At 41.1% G+C, this 15098-nt stretch overlaps 2 protein-coding genes across 2 annotated transcripts; one reads left to right on the top strand and one right to left on the bottom strand.

Moving 5' to 3' along the window:
- The first annotated feature begins 1693 nt into the window (after positions 1-1693).
- On the top strand, positions 1694-9432 carry LOC146992313 (protein CutA homolog). Its single transcript, XM_085785598.1, has 7 exons — positions 1694-1755; positions 3202-3267; positions 4468-4616; positions 5562-5621; positions 6088-6133; positions 9076-9125; positions 9286-9432. The coding sequence occupies exons 2-7, from the start codon at positions 3205-3207 to the stop codon at positions 9383-9385; spliced, it is 468 nt and encodes a 155-aa protein (XP_085641724.1). The 5' UTR covers positions 1694-1755; positions 3202-3204; the 3' UTR covers positions 9386-9432.
- A 2317-nt stretch (positions 9433-11749) lies between these two features.
- sstr3b (somatostatin receptor 3b) lies at positions 11750-14442 on the bottom strand. The gene is made up of 2 exons (XM_085785593.1): positions 13596-14442; positions 11750-12492 (listed from the first exon to the last, which is right to left on the bottom strand). The coding sequence occupies exons 1-2, from the start codon at positions 14379-14381 to the stop codon at positions 11803-11805; spliced, it is 1476 nt and encodes a 491-aa protein (XP_085641719.1). The 5' UTR covers positions 14382-14442; the 3' UTR covers positions 11750-11802.
- Positions 14443-15098: the final 656 nt, after the last annotated feature.

Raw genomic sequence — 15098 nt, forward strand, 5'->3', positions numbered from 1 at the left:
CCTCCTCCTCCTCCTCCTCCACCACCACATCCCTCCTCCTCCTCCTCCTCCTCCTCCTTCCATCGCTCCTCATTGCTCTTGCAAAAAGCTTGACAAGCTCCGCTAATACGTCTTCGCTGCGTCTTTCTGTGTGCCCGCGTGCATTCCTGGTAGAGCTCTCACATCAGCTACAGCTCAATCTGTCTTGCTCTGAGTGCACGTGTCAAGTGTGCGCAAGTGTGTGTGTGTGTGTGTGTGTGTGTGTGTGTGTGTGTGTGTATGTGTGTGTCATGCATATTTGTATGTGTGACATGCTTGTCTGATTCTTTAATCAAGGGTGAGGGTGGACAGAGAGAGAGAGAGGGGGGAGTGTGGTATGAGGGAGGTGGTGGATGTTATCAAACAAAGTGGATTTCTGTCTCGTGCACTGAAATAACACACACAAACACACACACACACACACACACACACACACACACACACACACACACACACACACACACAGGGTAAGCAGCATCATTTGCGTGCAGACAGACTATCAAACACATTGCTGCTACCCTGGTGACAGGAACTGATTTAATGCATGTGTGTGTGTGTGTGTGTGTGTGTTATAACTGGCCTACCAGTGCTTATCATAAAACCTATTCTTGTCTTGTCTCCTGTATTAAAGCTGCCATCATATGGTTGTCCACTGCCACTGCACTGTTCAATCAGGGCAAAGAGTTGGTGACAAAATAGTGAAAAATCAGTGTGTGTGTGTGTGTGTGTGTGTGTGTGTTTGTGTGTGTGTGAGTGTGCGCGCGCTGTGCACATGACATGCATCTCATGTGCACAAAACGACTGGTATACTCTGCTTTAAATGCTGTACGACCAATAAACTCTTGGAGTATCTTGCTTATCTGTAACACGGTCATAATGGCATGCTGGGTGTGCATGTGCGTGTGCTTGTGTGTTTAGAGTTCAGATTTGCTTTGGCCAGGAATCAAACCCCTTTAACACACAAATGTGAGGATGTTAGAGGTCTGTGGGGTCCTCTACTGGTCTGTCACTGTGTTGCAACCCAGTGACGGGCCCTTGTGCGCTGATTAAGTGGTCAAGAGGTAGAACTTATACAACATCAAGGTGAAGTAGTAATAATAATAATTTTATAGTGCCTTTCTTACATAAAATGTGCTTTAAACAAAAATCAAACAATTGATGCCAATATTAATCAAGAATCAGAAAGTAATAAAACACAGTGATAGACAATAAAACAATAGCAATGATAAAACAAAAACAATCATCCGAGTACAATTATTATGTAATAAGGCCAAGTTAAAAATAAATCAATTTGAAGTGCATTCTCGGTTTCTTCCTTGACACACCATTTAATATGATCAAATGTTATTATTATTATTAGTAGTAGTAGTAGTAGTAGTATTTTTTTATTATTAGTATTATTAACAATGAAAAACAGAATAAAAAGATGAACCTATTAACCAACAAATAAGGCCCACAATTTTTAATGTTTGTATGGGTGTAAAGACCAATCTAACCAGTCTCTGTGAGCAATGTCAAGTAATAAACAATTGCATAATAAACGATAAATAATTATAATGTTAATTATTTCGTTTGTTGTTAATATTACTATTACTATTTGTTCGTTTATTCATAATTTCTATTATTTAAACCATGGTACTACAGACTCCAGACAGTAGGCGGCGGTGTTGCGACCCGCTGATAAAACCACAGCAGAAGGAGAAGAGCAGAGCGTCTCATCTGGTCTGACAGCAGAAGGTAACGTTACAGTCAGCTACACAACTGCTACAAAACTACACACAAACCCGAACAGCTGCTGTTGTTTTCATGCACGTATCAAAAATAATCGTTGTCTACAGTTTTAACTCGTCGCCGCTGCAGCTGTGGAGTCGTCAGTGTTGTTGTTGAACCCGACTGAACAACAGTTAACATGTGTTTTGTTTGCTAAGCTGTAAGTTAGCATGTCTGCACGTCCGCCCCCTTCCTCACAAGCTCATTAGTTTTATATAATGTATAGGCCTAAACTCTGGTTGTATGTTTGGAGTCTTTATCGTGCTGCTGAGTTGATTTAATTAACTTATCAGACACTGACTTTATACTGTAATGTGATAGACTAAATGGATGTAAGCATGGTTTTATGACAGAGTGAAACCACCGTGTTTACACATGCAAAGCAGGAGCTGCTGCATAAACACAGCTTAGAAATCACACAGCCATTTCCTCATCGTTGTGCAAACTAACACACAGTCAGGGTTATGAGATGAGAGGAAGCAGGAGCTCCATTTTGCACCTAAAATTTTAGACAGTGCAAGTAAATATTTTGTCAACTTGCACATGTGCAACCAGTAAATTTGCCTTTTTTTGGTAAAACGTGGAAGAGGCCACTCAAAGAATCTGGTATCTGTCATCAAAGGTGTCAGGCCGATGTGTGTGAGGGTCATGAATGAAAAGGAAATGTAAATATTGGCTTTGCAAGTTGATTTACAGTGTGCGCCCCAAGATTTTCCTGGTCTGGGATCAGATGAAGAGACAGAAGGAGGAGTTTGTTTCAGACCTGAGGCTTTGAAAGTGAATAGATGAGAAGTGGTGCTGTTTTTAAATATAAATGTAGAAGGCCAAATACTGACTTGATGTTATTTTGTAGTTTTGTTCAAGTGCAAAACTGTAAAGACACCCTGAATGTAACAGCTTTCATTTGAATGGCCTAAATCCATGCACAGTGCTGTACATGCAAAGTCCAAACCTTTCATACACAAACAAATGATTTTACTTTGCATTTTTATGGTATTCAAATAGGTAGGGATTTTTTTATTATAACGAGTGGATGTAAGCTCTGCCAGTGTCTTATCTGTCTTTTAGTGATCCTAACGGACTCCGTGGTGCTGAGATTGATGCTCTGTGTGGAAAGAAAGAAATGGTTAAAGACGAGTCTGGCAGTGGATTTGAGGTCACTGTCGCCTGATCGATGAAAATCCAAACATCTGCCTGAACTCACCCCGGTGCCCTCGTCCCATTTTTTACTAAACATAACATTGAAACACCTGCTTTCAAAGAGTAGAATAGAAGAATAATGTGTCAGCACAGTGAAATGTTTTCCCTGCATGCAGCTGAAATACAGTATATTGCGGCTTTGTGGGTGTAATGCAATATTTTTGTGTTTGTGTGTGCGGTCAGTGCTAACCATTGTGTGTCCGACCTGCTCAGGGAATGCGGATTGGACTGCCCAGTGCAGAGACTCTGCAAGGTGGATCCTTTAAAGTTGTGGTTCTGGTGAGTGTGCGTTGCATGCAGGTGTCTCTAACGCATCACAACCACACGGCCACCAGGGGCGGTTTCTGCCTCCTTGCTTTTGCTCTGATGTATTTTGCACTAGTGATGTCACGATTATAGATTTTCTTGGTACGATTATTGTCAGAGAAATAATCACGGTATTACGATTTCCACGATTATTATGCATGGATTAATTTCACAACACTATGAATGTGTAAAATCAAATATAGTCAAAATATAATTACATTACTCATCATTTACACAAAATATTTTAAAGCAGAAGTAAGCGATCCGGTCGTTTTGGCTAATGCTGCGTTCCAGGTAGGCTTTTGAAACCGTAAATTACAGCTTCAAGTCACAACTTACGACTTTGTAGCGGTTGGGCAACCCACTCGTGTTTTTCCTTCCTGTTTTACCTGTGAAAGTCACTATAACGGCCACTCGTAACTTCCGACCCGTGAAGTCGTACCAGATCGAACTGGTACGACTTCACAGGTCGGAAAAACACGAGTTACGAGTTTCCTTGAACGCACCATAACAGTCCTCGTCCCTACGTCACCACATTCACGGCGTCCCTTGGCTGCACACACAGCCCTGCATGCCGTTCTCTCTCCTCATTGGATAAAAACTGTAGGATACGATAAATGTTTTCTCCTCGGCTCAGAGCAGAGCAGAGTGACTGACAGACCCGTGTTTCAGACCAAACACTCTACGTAAGTGATTGCTGTCGGAAGATATAACTATTTAAGACTTATATTAACACAAATATATCACTTACTTCTGCTTTAAGTATCTGTTAATATAGGACCAATTGTCGATCTCCCAGGGGAAGTGTTTGAAATCTTAAAATCATTAATTGTCATCTATATCAAATGTTTAACTTTATTTTAATTTTTTTTTAATTTATTTATTACAAATGACACGCTAACATTTAAATTCCCACCAATTCAAAGCTACATTAGGTAAACAGACCAGTATCTGTGCATTTACTTTTACTTTGGTGCAAATCTGCCTATATGGCTCTGACATCATTTTTGGAAAGTGACAGTATTTAGGAATTTGTATATTAAATTAATTGTGGCGTTTAATACCACGATTAATTGTGAAAACAAGTAATCATGACATCTCTATTTTGCACACATTGCTGCCATGTGGTTGGATTTCCATTTCATCCTCCTCCTGTGTTTCCTTTTCTCTCAGACGGCGCTCCTCAGTGTGTTTATGTTCCAGCTGCTGAGGACGGTTGGACTGAGGGCGTTCTCCATGGCATCTGAGACGTACACGTCGGGCACACACTCGGCCGCTTTCGTCACCTGTCCCAACGACACGGTGGCGAGAGACTTGGCCAGGTGATACAAGAAGTAATTGTGTTTTGTCTTGTTAAAGGTCCAGTGTGTAATAATTGGCAAAATCTGAATATACAACCCATGAATATATTTGAGTAAGTGCACAATTGCTATAATATAAAATTTGTTGGTTTTTGTAGCCTTATAATTATTCTTTTATTTATACCGGTACATATAGCAAGGGTCTTGCTTTAGAGAGTGTCGCCATCTTGCGCCGCCATGTTTGAACAGTTCACGTTCATAAATAAACAAACGAGGAAGAAGGCGGGAGGAAAGAAGAAGGAGTAAGAAACAGCAGACATATTGTAAAATGGTTTAGATCTTCACCTCATCGCTCCATGCTCCTGAAATAGTGAGTGAGTGCTGCAAACTAGAATCTGAACGCTAGACATCACGGTTTTACCCCCATTTTACACACTGGACCTTTAACATTAGTATTGAATAAAGCGTAAGTCAGTGCAAAGTCTATATTGTTGATGCCCATTCTCTCTCTTACTGGGCAAAATGAAAATGGGCAAATGGACTTTTAGCTCGTATGCAGCAAAACAAAAAATGTGCATTGCGTTCTGAAAGTGTTCAGACCCCTTCAAGTTCCTCCCATCTCTGTAGGAAGGTGCAGTTCCTTCCTCCTCATGGCTAAATGAATCTACACAGTCAAAGAGTAGAAACACTTCAAAGATGACAAAGAAGAACTGTGGGACACTTGAGCTACAGTCGAGGTGTCAGAGCAAAGTGTCTCTTGTGATATATCAGCTTTTCTTCACCTTCTTTCACTTTGTCTTTATAGCGTATTGATTGTAGATGGATGAGGGAGAAGTTGAAGGGCGTCTGAGCTCTTTGTTAATGGACTGTGGATTGTCATTTATCCCATCCAGACATCATGATTGTCTCCGGTTCTTTAATGTGTTTCCACTTGTGTCTGAATCCTTCTCTGCTTCCGTCTCTCAGGGGGATTGTGGAGAAGAAATTAGCAGCTTGTGTCAACATCGTCCCAGCCATCAAATCTGTGTAAGTTCAGAGACGGCTGCTTTTTCACTGTTGTCCAGACTGGGACGTCTGTTTCTACTGGCAGCTTTTGACTTTACCAAAATGATTATTGTTATGGATGCTCGATAACTATCGATACAGATAATTATTGGCCCGATATTGGCTGATAATTATCGGCCAGTATACACAGATAAGTCTGATAATGACTTTACTAGAGCCAATTATAATTAGTCAACGTTGCCTTGATTTTGCTCATTTTCAGTCCTAAGTTGATTTGAAACAAAAATACAGAGGCAGAGTTTCAATGTTGAATTCATCTTTACTCACTACATCTTAGCCTTTCTCAACCTCTGGTGTGAATATAAACTATTGGAAAAAGAGTTATCATACATCCCTAATTATTTTCTTCAGCTATCAGTGCTTTATTACATAGTTATTAATAATAATAGTTACTAATAATGAAAATCATTTTGTCTCCTTCCTTCAGATACGAGTGGCAGGGGAAGATTGAGGAGGACAGTGAGGTGTTGCTGGTGAGTGCCTTGTGGTTTGCTAACATGTGTGCGCGCTGTCACTTTAAATGCAGCTGAAACTTTTACAGCTTAGTGTCAGTTAGTAAATCTGCTGCAAGAACAACAGGAAGTTAAAGTAATGATGGTTGAATTAACAGCTATGGACAACACAATAACGCAGGTTATATATCAAAACCTCCTTCTGACTAATTTCTTGTCTTTTTATTAGGGCCCGACCGATATGGATTTTTTGGGGCCGATGCCGATTACGATTATCAGGGGGGAAAAAATCCGATAACCGATTAATCGGCCGATTTTTTTTTTTTTATATAAAGTTTTAAAATTGTATTAATTTAAGTAATATATCTACATAAATTATATAATATATAAATTAGGGCTGCCAAAATTTCCTTGGTCAATTGGTTGCAGGAAAAAACAACAACATTTGGAGCCCTGTCTTGTCAAAATTAAGTCAAAATCAATATGACTGAACTGTGAAAGGCTATAGGGCTTTTAATTTGAAGGGCCAGATACAGGAAGTCATGACACGTGACACTTTTTTGTTGTTGTTTTTACACGGCACGGCGGTCTCTCTCTCTCTATCTCTCTCTTTTTTTTTTTTTAGCGACTTTTTCCAATGTTGTTCCAGACGTTTCTGGTTTGTTGACTCCGACGTGGAAGCACGTATCACCGCTGTTTTCAACCATTAGCGGGTGCTGCCGCGAGCCCCGGTTCCACAGCGCTCACAGGCGGTCAGACTCACGGAGCAGAGACATGATAGTCCCGCTGCAGTCAGAGACCCGCACTGCCGCCCCTCCTCCCCCCGTGTTACAACCTCAGTCAGCTCAGTCACTCACCCACCTCATTTAGGTATTAAATTTACTGTGTTTATTGGTGATAAACGGGCATACTGCCGGTAATTAGCCTACGGTAAAGCCCGACCGCCTTGTTGAATCTCGGACCCCAAACGGCCGGAGTCACGAGCATTAATTAATTCACCCGACCGCGGCAAAAAGAAAAGAAAAGGAAAGCATGTCCTGCTCAGTCACTCTGCTGTGCTGTGAGGTGGATAGTGGAGAGAGAGGATGCGCCCTCTACAGGATAAATAGCCTAATGTCGGGGGATCTTTTTAAATGGGGGAACATTTTCAAAGTAAAACCAAGTCTTATTCCCTGCATTTTATTTCTGAAAATATCGGCGACAATCGGCGTGTTTTGGCCGATTACCGATTATCCTCAAATGGGCTATAATCGGCCGATTTAATCGGCTCGCCGATAAATCGGTCGGGCCCTACTTTTTATTCAAATTAATGAGACCATTTGTAGTTTTATGGAGTGTATGTGAGTGTATTTATTAAAGAAACCTGCTGGTTTGATTGTTTTTTTTAGTGAAATCATAGACATGTCAAGACCACTGTCTCCCCACTGTGCTGTGTGTTGATTAAAGCCATGGCGCTGTCCGTGGTGCTGAAGTAACAGACCGATAGAGGCTTTGATGGTCAACTCTGATTAAATCAAATATCTGGTTCTCTTCAGAGTGACCTCTGCTTCCTGGAGAAGTTTTAAAAGCTGTTGTTTGAGTTAAATGTTGCTCAGTCAGTGTTCTTTGATTTCCACCTCTGCAACGCTGCGTTCAAATGTACACGAGCACAGCAGCGCTTACACCAACAATAAGTGGCTCCAGCAGCACGTACAGGTATAGTTAGGATGTCAATGCTGCTCATTAACAAACCTCTTCAGAGCGCTCTAATTAAAATGTTGTGTTTACTTCAACTTTGTGTGAAAAACAAACAATAATTACACATAATTCAACAGTTTCAACATAGTTAACCTTTAAAAACAATGAAAGACAGAAAAAAAACAGAGGTGGTGTAACTCTTTGCTCAAGTCATGTAAACAAAACTGTGAAAAAACGATTAGCTGGGGAAGAAAAACCTCTTGTAGATTGATTTAAATATTTAAATCAGTCAGAAGTTAATGTCCCTGTTACTGTGTGGGCTGTTAGGCGACTTTCTTGCCAGAGCTCAGTCTATGATGTCAACTTTGATGTGGGAAATACAAATTAGATGATCCCTAATTTCAAATCCCTCTTAACCCTTTAACACGGTAATAGAAGCAACACAATCCACTGGGTGTGAAGCAAGGTTATTACAAAATGTTCAATAGTTTTTATTTTTTAATTGGTTTTTCAGTTTGCTTTTTTATTTCAGTTCAGTTTTAGTCTTTGTTTTACAGTTTTATCAGGAGGACAGCCTTGATTTGTAGAAGCTTCCCAGTCAGAGCTCTGAAGATGAACATTGCAAATTTGTGGCGTTTTTTTCCCTTTAAAGCTCCAGTTGGTAAGTTGATGAAAGTGAAAGTAAACCCTGCGACTTGGTCGGAAATTTCAAGACAATACTCCGTCAGGTCCCTTTATGAACCTCTGCCAAACTTATAAGTTCGGTCCCACATGTTCTCATTAGTCCTCATCATGATACATTTACCTTCATCTACCTGGGGGTCATAATGAATAACAGTGCCAGTATTCAGCTATGTCTGAATAATGGGCTTCCTGCAACTTTGGCCATTTCTACTAAAACACAAACCAAGCTAATTTAATCTGCAGTTCAGTTTAGTTTAAAGTTAGTTTTGAATTGGCTGCTGTAGTTTTTATTTAGTTTCTGCTTATTAAAAACAGCCTTTTTTTTTTTTTTTTTTTAATTTTTTGCTTCAGTTAACTGGATTATTTCTTAGTCTAATTACGCTGGTGTTTAGGGGTTATATCTCGTCTGTTTCACTCTGTTACATCTTAACATGTGTGCACTAGGTGGAGACATATTTAAGCATCAGATATGACATTTACGTGTTTTTAATATTCAGGCTGAGCATTTTGTAGAGACAAAACAAAAAGAAAATGAGAAGAAGGTTGTTTTTCAGCATTTTACCCTCCACGTCTGATCACTTTGTGTCTCTCTCCTCATTTAGATGATTAAAACAAGAAGTTCCAAAGTGCCTGCTCTGGCTGAATACGTGCGGTAAGCCACCACACTCTCCGTCTCACAGGAACACCGCGTTCATCATTTCTTCCATTACCTGCTGTGACTCACACAGTCCGAGAGCGCGCCTTTTAATTACTGCCGTTTCTCCGTTCCGTGCACTCGGTCGACTCATAACCGCTGGTTGTCCTTCCCACAGCTCCAACCATCCGTACGAGGTGGCCGAGGTCATCAGCCTGCCCATCGACCAGGGCAACCCGCCCTACCTGAAGTGGATAGGAGAAGTCGTACCAGAATGAGGCGGCGCCGGTGGACGAGGAGAAGAATTAATGGATGTGTGTCAAAATGAATCTGAAATAATGTGAAATTTCCTCCGTTTCAAAGACAAACACAGTTCTTCAACAAGGTTAGACGCCACCATCCACATCTGTAACGGTGTTATTGAGTGCTTAGGGCCAGGACACTACAAAGACACAAATTTGTTTTTTTGAAATGAATAAAACTTGTATTTTATAAAGGATTTCCTATTTTGCTTTACTCAACAGTGAGAACTTTAGTTTTTTCTGTACTACTACCACTTCTAGCCTCCAGAGGGCAGCATTGGTATTTAGTTAACAAGGTGGAGAATAAACAGACTTGAGTGTTAAAATTGAACAATCACACCAACATTGGTCAGATCTTTGATGTCTTAAACCAAAAGTAGCATTTTGAAATAAAGTGAAGGATTATTTTTCATTGGGATTTAGTCTTTGTTGGTAAAAACATACAGCTGAGGTCAAAATGACAAATAACACAGTTAATATGCATGATGTTAATGAAGACATTTCACACTGCATACAGTACATGCTCATACAATGTGCAGGAGTTCAAGTGACACGAAGGCAACATCAGATTATACTCAAGTACAAAGTATTTACATAGCAATATCATCTGTAAACATTCATTTAGTCCACTCTGAACACACCACTCTTTGCTTCAGTGCTTGACCAACATGGCTGAAAACACAACATCACAATACAAACACTCATTCAAAGGGAATTACGAGGCAGTGTGGCCTTGTATTATAATGTGTCGATCTGGGATTTAATTAGACATAAAATACTGAGTTCACCACACACTACAGTGTCTAGTGTGTCAGGGTTTAAATCCGTTATATTACCTTCATCTTTATTTTTTCCTCATTTCCTTAAATATTTGATCAAAATACATACATTTAAACAAGATGTGTAGGTGTGTAGTTTGCACCATATTTTAGATTTAATTGAAAGAAACTAAATAGAGCAAACATTCAAAATCGAAATGTAACACATAAAAACTAAGACTTTGCACTAACCAAAGAAAAATATAAAATAAACATTTGTTTTCCCTCTTATTTTTTCATGAGGTTAAATAAAAATACACTTCACACATGCAGATGTACTGTGACAAGGCCCATTGTCTGCTGCACCTCGCCTCATGTTGCTGAGTGATGTACTACACAATCCCTGGAAGCTTAAAACATCCCAGCTGTGGCAACCAAACAGACACATCCACTGAGCATGTTGTGGTTGATCTGGATCTGTGAGTGAACAGCTATTGATGAGTAGCGGCGCAAAGTTCAACCTGATCAGCCCCATACAAAGAGCTATATCACACTTTATTATCTCTAATCCAAGATCCTTCACTCTGCCCGCAAAAACCCCTAGTGTGTGTCTAGTTCAGTGCCTAATAAAGGTTTTTTTTTTCATAATAAACCACACATTTTAAGTGTCCTTTTACTATCACCAGTCAATGGCACACCTGTCTTGAAACAAATCAGAAATGCGCAACAACACAACTACATTTCTTCACGTTTCATGCATGTAGAAAAAGTCAGACCTTCAATGTCAACTCATTAAACCTGGGAGAAAAAACAGAAATGTTGTTCTTGATCTGCATACCTCCTCTTGAAACCACCTATTATGAAGATATATGACACAATTTTTTTTTGTTACCATTGCACATATTGTGTAGCGAGCTAAAGCAAGTTAACCTTGCAATGAGGAAGAAAAATCACAAAAACCACTTAAGCAACAGATTCAGAAATGTCTCTGTGGAAATAAGTCATCTACAATCTACCTTTTGTGGGCTGCTGTAAAACCCACTGCAGTAAAAGTAAAAGGTTAACATAGCTGACGTTTTTTCATTTCAAGGGTTGTGGCGTCTCCCATTGGAACATGATTCACACAGTGCATTAGCCGTTTCACTTCAAGATGTTCTTTGTCTTTGAGAGAAGAAAAAAAACAAGGCTGTCGTCTTCAACATGACGGCAATAAATACATTAATGATGATCTTTCCTGTTGGAGCTTGTTCAGAAAAGTCACGAAAAGCCGGACCGCCCACGTCAATCTGATGTCTCTTCAAGTAAAAAAAAAAAAAACTGGGCTTTTATCAGTCCAAGTTTTACACAACAATACTCTGAGGACTCGAGACAAAAACATCAAGAAAAAACACGTAAATGTCAATGACAAAATTGTCAGTATCAATACCACAGATTCTTCATGTTTTAGACTATTTGTAAAGATAAGTGCACATTGATCTTCTTAACACTGAGGCGATTTTCCAGAGCAATTTCCCTTGCAAAACAGCTTTTACTGTCACAAATGGTGCTTGTTTGTCAGATTCAAATCTGAAAAATTCACGTCTCGAAGAAACGTTTTAACCTACTGGACACAGATTCGTGTTTTTTTTTTTTTTTTTACAGATAGCTGATTTCAAGCACAGAGTTTTTGTCCAATAACTCTTCAGGTTGTGACCTGCTGTTCCTACGTTTCCTGCTGAGAGAGGACGTTGCCTCGGCCGGATCGAAGCTTTTTCCAGACAGTCGTTTGGCGCTCTGGCCAGAATCCTCCGACTCAGGCTTACCCCCTGTCCTCGAGGCGCTGTTTCCATTTTCAGACATTTTGCGTATTTCGCTCATCTGCACGGCCCCTTCTCTCCCGTTTATTTCCTCTTCATCTTCATTATTTTCACCACAGTCTTCTCTATGTGCATTGGCAACCCCTCCACATTTTTGCATTTGAAGCACGATGCCGCCCCACTCCTCTGTGGGCCGCTGCAGCTCGGTGACGGCCCTGTCGTTGCTCTTTATCCTGCGCGAGGTGCGACACAGGGCCTTCCTGAAGCCCCTCTTGAAGTTGTCGGACAGAAAGCCGTACAGTATGGGGTTGGCGCAGCTGTTGGCGTACGAGAGCACGACGACGAAAAAGTAGAGCCCCCTGAAGTCCCCCGGCAGGACCACCAGGAGGTTGACGATGTTCAGAGCGTAGAACGGTAGCCAGCAGAGGACAAACACGGCCACCACCACCACCACCATCCTGGTGATTTTACGCTCTGACTTCCTGCGTCGAGAGGACGAGGCCTGTGCTCGCTTTCCAACGCTTCGCACCTTGGAAAGAAAAACGAGATATTTTTTGGTTCTCATCTCAATGCTGCTGTGTCACGCTGATACAATAAAAATTTAAATCACTAAATATCAGCGGGGATTAGGGAGAGAAAATGTCTGATCCCTAAAATATTAAAGTAAACAGCTCGAGAGACTGATAGCATCGATGCTTCTTTATGTAATAAAAAAACGTAATCCTATGTTGAGCTTAGCCTGAGTTTGTAATGAGCGCTTAATGTTTACCCACAGAGTGATAACCTACTGATGAGGGCACAGTGTGCTTTTCCATTTTCTCTGCAAATATTGCAACAGTGTAAGTGTCCTCCATCATAATTAGTAATCTCGAGAGATAATGGTCCACTTAGAAAACATATTAGTGTTTACCCATGTGTTTGTGATGAAAGCGGTTGTATTAAAAAGGCTTTTCTGCACTGATTTCCTTTGCTAGTAGACCGAAAAATAATATTATACAATGGTATTGCAAAGTAGGAGGAGCTGTTTCATTTCTTTTTCCTATTGACAATATCTGACTGGTGGCTCACGGTTGAGGCACATCTCCAGCTTTATTTAATTAAAGAAAAAAGAAAAGAAAAGAAAAAAAAAACTTGGTTGCTGGAACAATATGAACCTGAAATTGACTTTTGGTACAACTACCACTGCTTCGTGTCCATAGCAACAAGTCCTCCAACTTGAACCAAAGACCCTTTCTCCTGAAATAGAGCCCTTGCCAGACCTCAGTAGTCACGATTACAGTAATAAACATGTAGACTGTGCTGTCAATGGCTTATATATCTTTGTCACCATGGTTACTATAACATGGTCATGACTTGGTAGGGGCAGAAAAACTACTTGATTTGCTTTAGGAACCACTACGCTTCCTCGGCATTGGATTGTAAACCGGTCTCCTGTCTAACCATCTCTCCACCCTGACCTCACATCCTGACATGGCTTTTGTGGCTCTTTATACTACATTGCTCCTTTTCCTCTGCTTCATGTAAAGTAAGAGGCTATTTTTAAAGAAAAAAGAAAAGAAAAAAAACATTTCCTCCCACTTCACAACTCCCTGTAAACAAATCTAAACATCTGGGTTAGGGTAAAAGCTTTACCTTAATGACGATCAGCAGGTAGCACAAGCAGATGACCAGCAAGGGGCAGAAGAAACCAACGGTGCACGTGTACACGATGAACGACGTCTTCCAGACTTCTGCGGGTTCAGGCCACACGATGCTGCAGTTCCCATCATCCTTCAGCACGTCGGCAAATACCACCACCGGCAGCACCACCACGAAGGACCCGGCCCAGACCGTGGTGCTGATGGCCTTGGCCACGTGGGGACGCCGCCACCAGGTGGAGCGGATGGGGTGCACCACGGCCAAGTAGCGGTCCACCGACATCACCGTCAGGCAGAAGATGCTGGTAAACTGGTTGATGGCGTCCACCGTCATGACCACGCGGCACATTAAAGAGCCGAAAGGCCAAGAGAGCAGAGCGTTCTGCACCGCCAAGAAGGGCAGACCCAGCATGAAGAGCTCATCCGCGATGGCCAAGTTGAGGATGTAGATGTTGGTGACTGATTCATTCTTGGTGTAGTTGACTATAACATGGATGACCAGAGTGTTCCCCAGCAGGCCAACGACACACACTATCCCATAGATTAGAGGAATGAAGATACCGGCCAAACCCGGGAGCGACCCATGTTCAGGTTTGGTGCAGTTCTGACAAGTGTTGAGGAGGAAGGAGCCGTTGGTGGTTGGCGTGAAGCTGAGAACCGGTTCAGAGGGAGTGGAGAGCAGCAGGAAATGTGAGTAAGGGGCCACAGAGTTGTTGCTCCAGGTGACTGGAGGTGTTTCCTGAGGCAGCAAGGAAACCTGTGTGGCCTGGATGATCTCCATGGAGGCGTTATGGGGTACGAGGCAACAGAAGTCGGGGAGATCCCATCAGTGACTGGTAAATATCCCTGAAAGACAAAACCAAATTAATGAATGTAGCTCACTTCAATTAAAAACAAAACTAATTTGCTTTACATTGACATCTTGAAATTTTGGCCCATACACTGCACAGTAAAGTCCCTTAAGTCTATCCCTTAACAGTGCACAAGCTGTATTTTGCTTGGTTAATCTCTTATTTCTGTTTTAAGATAGCAGTCTGGTCTGTTGTCTTAAATTAGTTTAGCTTAGCTTAGCTGGAAACAGGTAAAAAAAAAATTAAAAAAAGCCTGTAATAGCCTACAGGTAAATCTGTTCAATATCGTGTAGAAAATCAATACGTTAATGCAACAAGTCATGGCTTAATAGGAGTTTATGTGCTGGACCATTTTCTTAACTGGGAACTTCATGTAGGCTAAATAGCAGCAGATATCACCTGGAAGTTATGGTTGGGAAGCAGCGTGGTGGTCTACATGTATCAACCAAAGACGGCTTGAAAGCATCAGCTAGGAACCACAGGGTTTCTAGAATCAGATATTGTTTCTCTTCTCTCATTTTCTGTCATCTCCATACTGTCAACTCTTACTGTAGGTAAACTCTGACTCCCCTTAAACATAACATTTCAGTTTCTAAGTGGATAAAATGAGATATAACCTGATAATTTGTGCACTTTTTGCAGTCCAA

This window comes from Trachurus japonicus, chromosome 1, assembly GCF_045865225.1.
Source record: "Trachurus japonicus isolate A0001 chromosome 1, Traja_1.0".
Lineage (NCBI taxonomy): Eukaryota > Metazoa > Chordata > Actinopteri > Carangiformes > Carangidae > Trachurus > Trachurus japonicus.

Excerpts from the sequence above, each read along its gene's own strand:
- LOC146992313 (XM_085785598.1), top strand. The coding sequence starts at position 3,205 with ATGCGGATTGGACTGCCCAGTGCAGAGACTCTGCAAGGTGGATCCTTT. Across the intron at positions 4,617-5,561 it reads GTGGCGAGAGACTTGGCCAG|GGGGATTGTGGAGAAGAAAT; the intron begins GTGATACAAGAA and ends TCCGTCTCTCAG. Across the intron at positions 9,126-9,285 it reads GCTCTGGCTGAATACGTGCG|CTCCAACCATCCGTACGAGG; the intron begins GTAAGCCACCAC and ends TCCTTCCCACAG.
- sstr3b (XM_085785593.1), bottom strand. The coding sequence starts at position 14,381 with ATGGAGATCATCCAGGCCACACAGGTTTCCTTGCTGCCTCAGGAAACA. Across the intron at positions 12,493-13,595 it reads ACCTGCTGATCGTCATTAAG|GTGCGAAGCGTTGGAAAGCG; the intron begins GTAAAGCTTTTA and ends TTTCTTTCCAAG.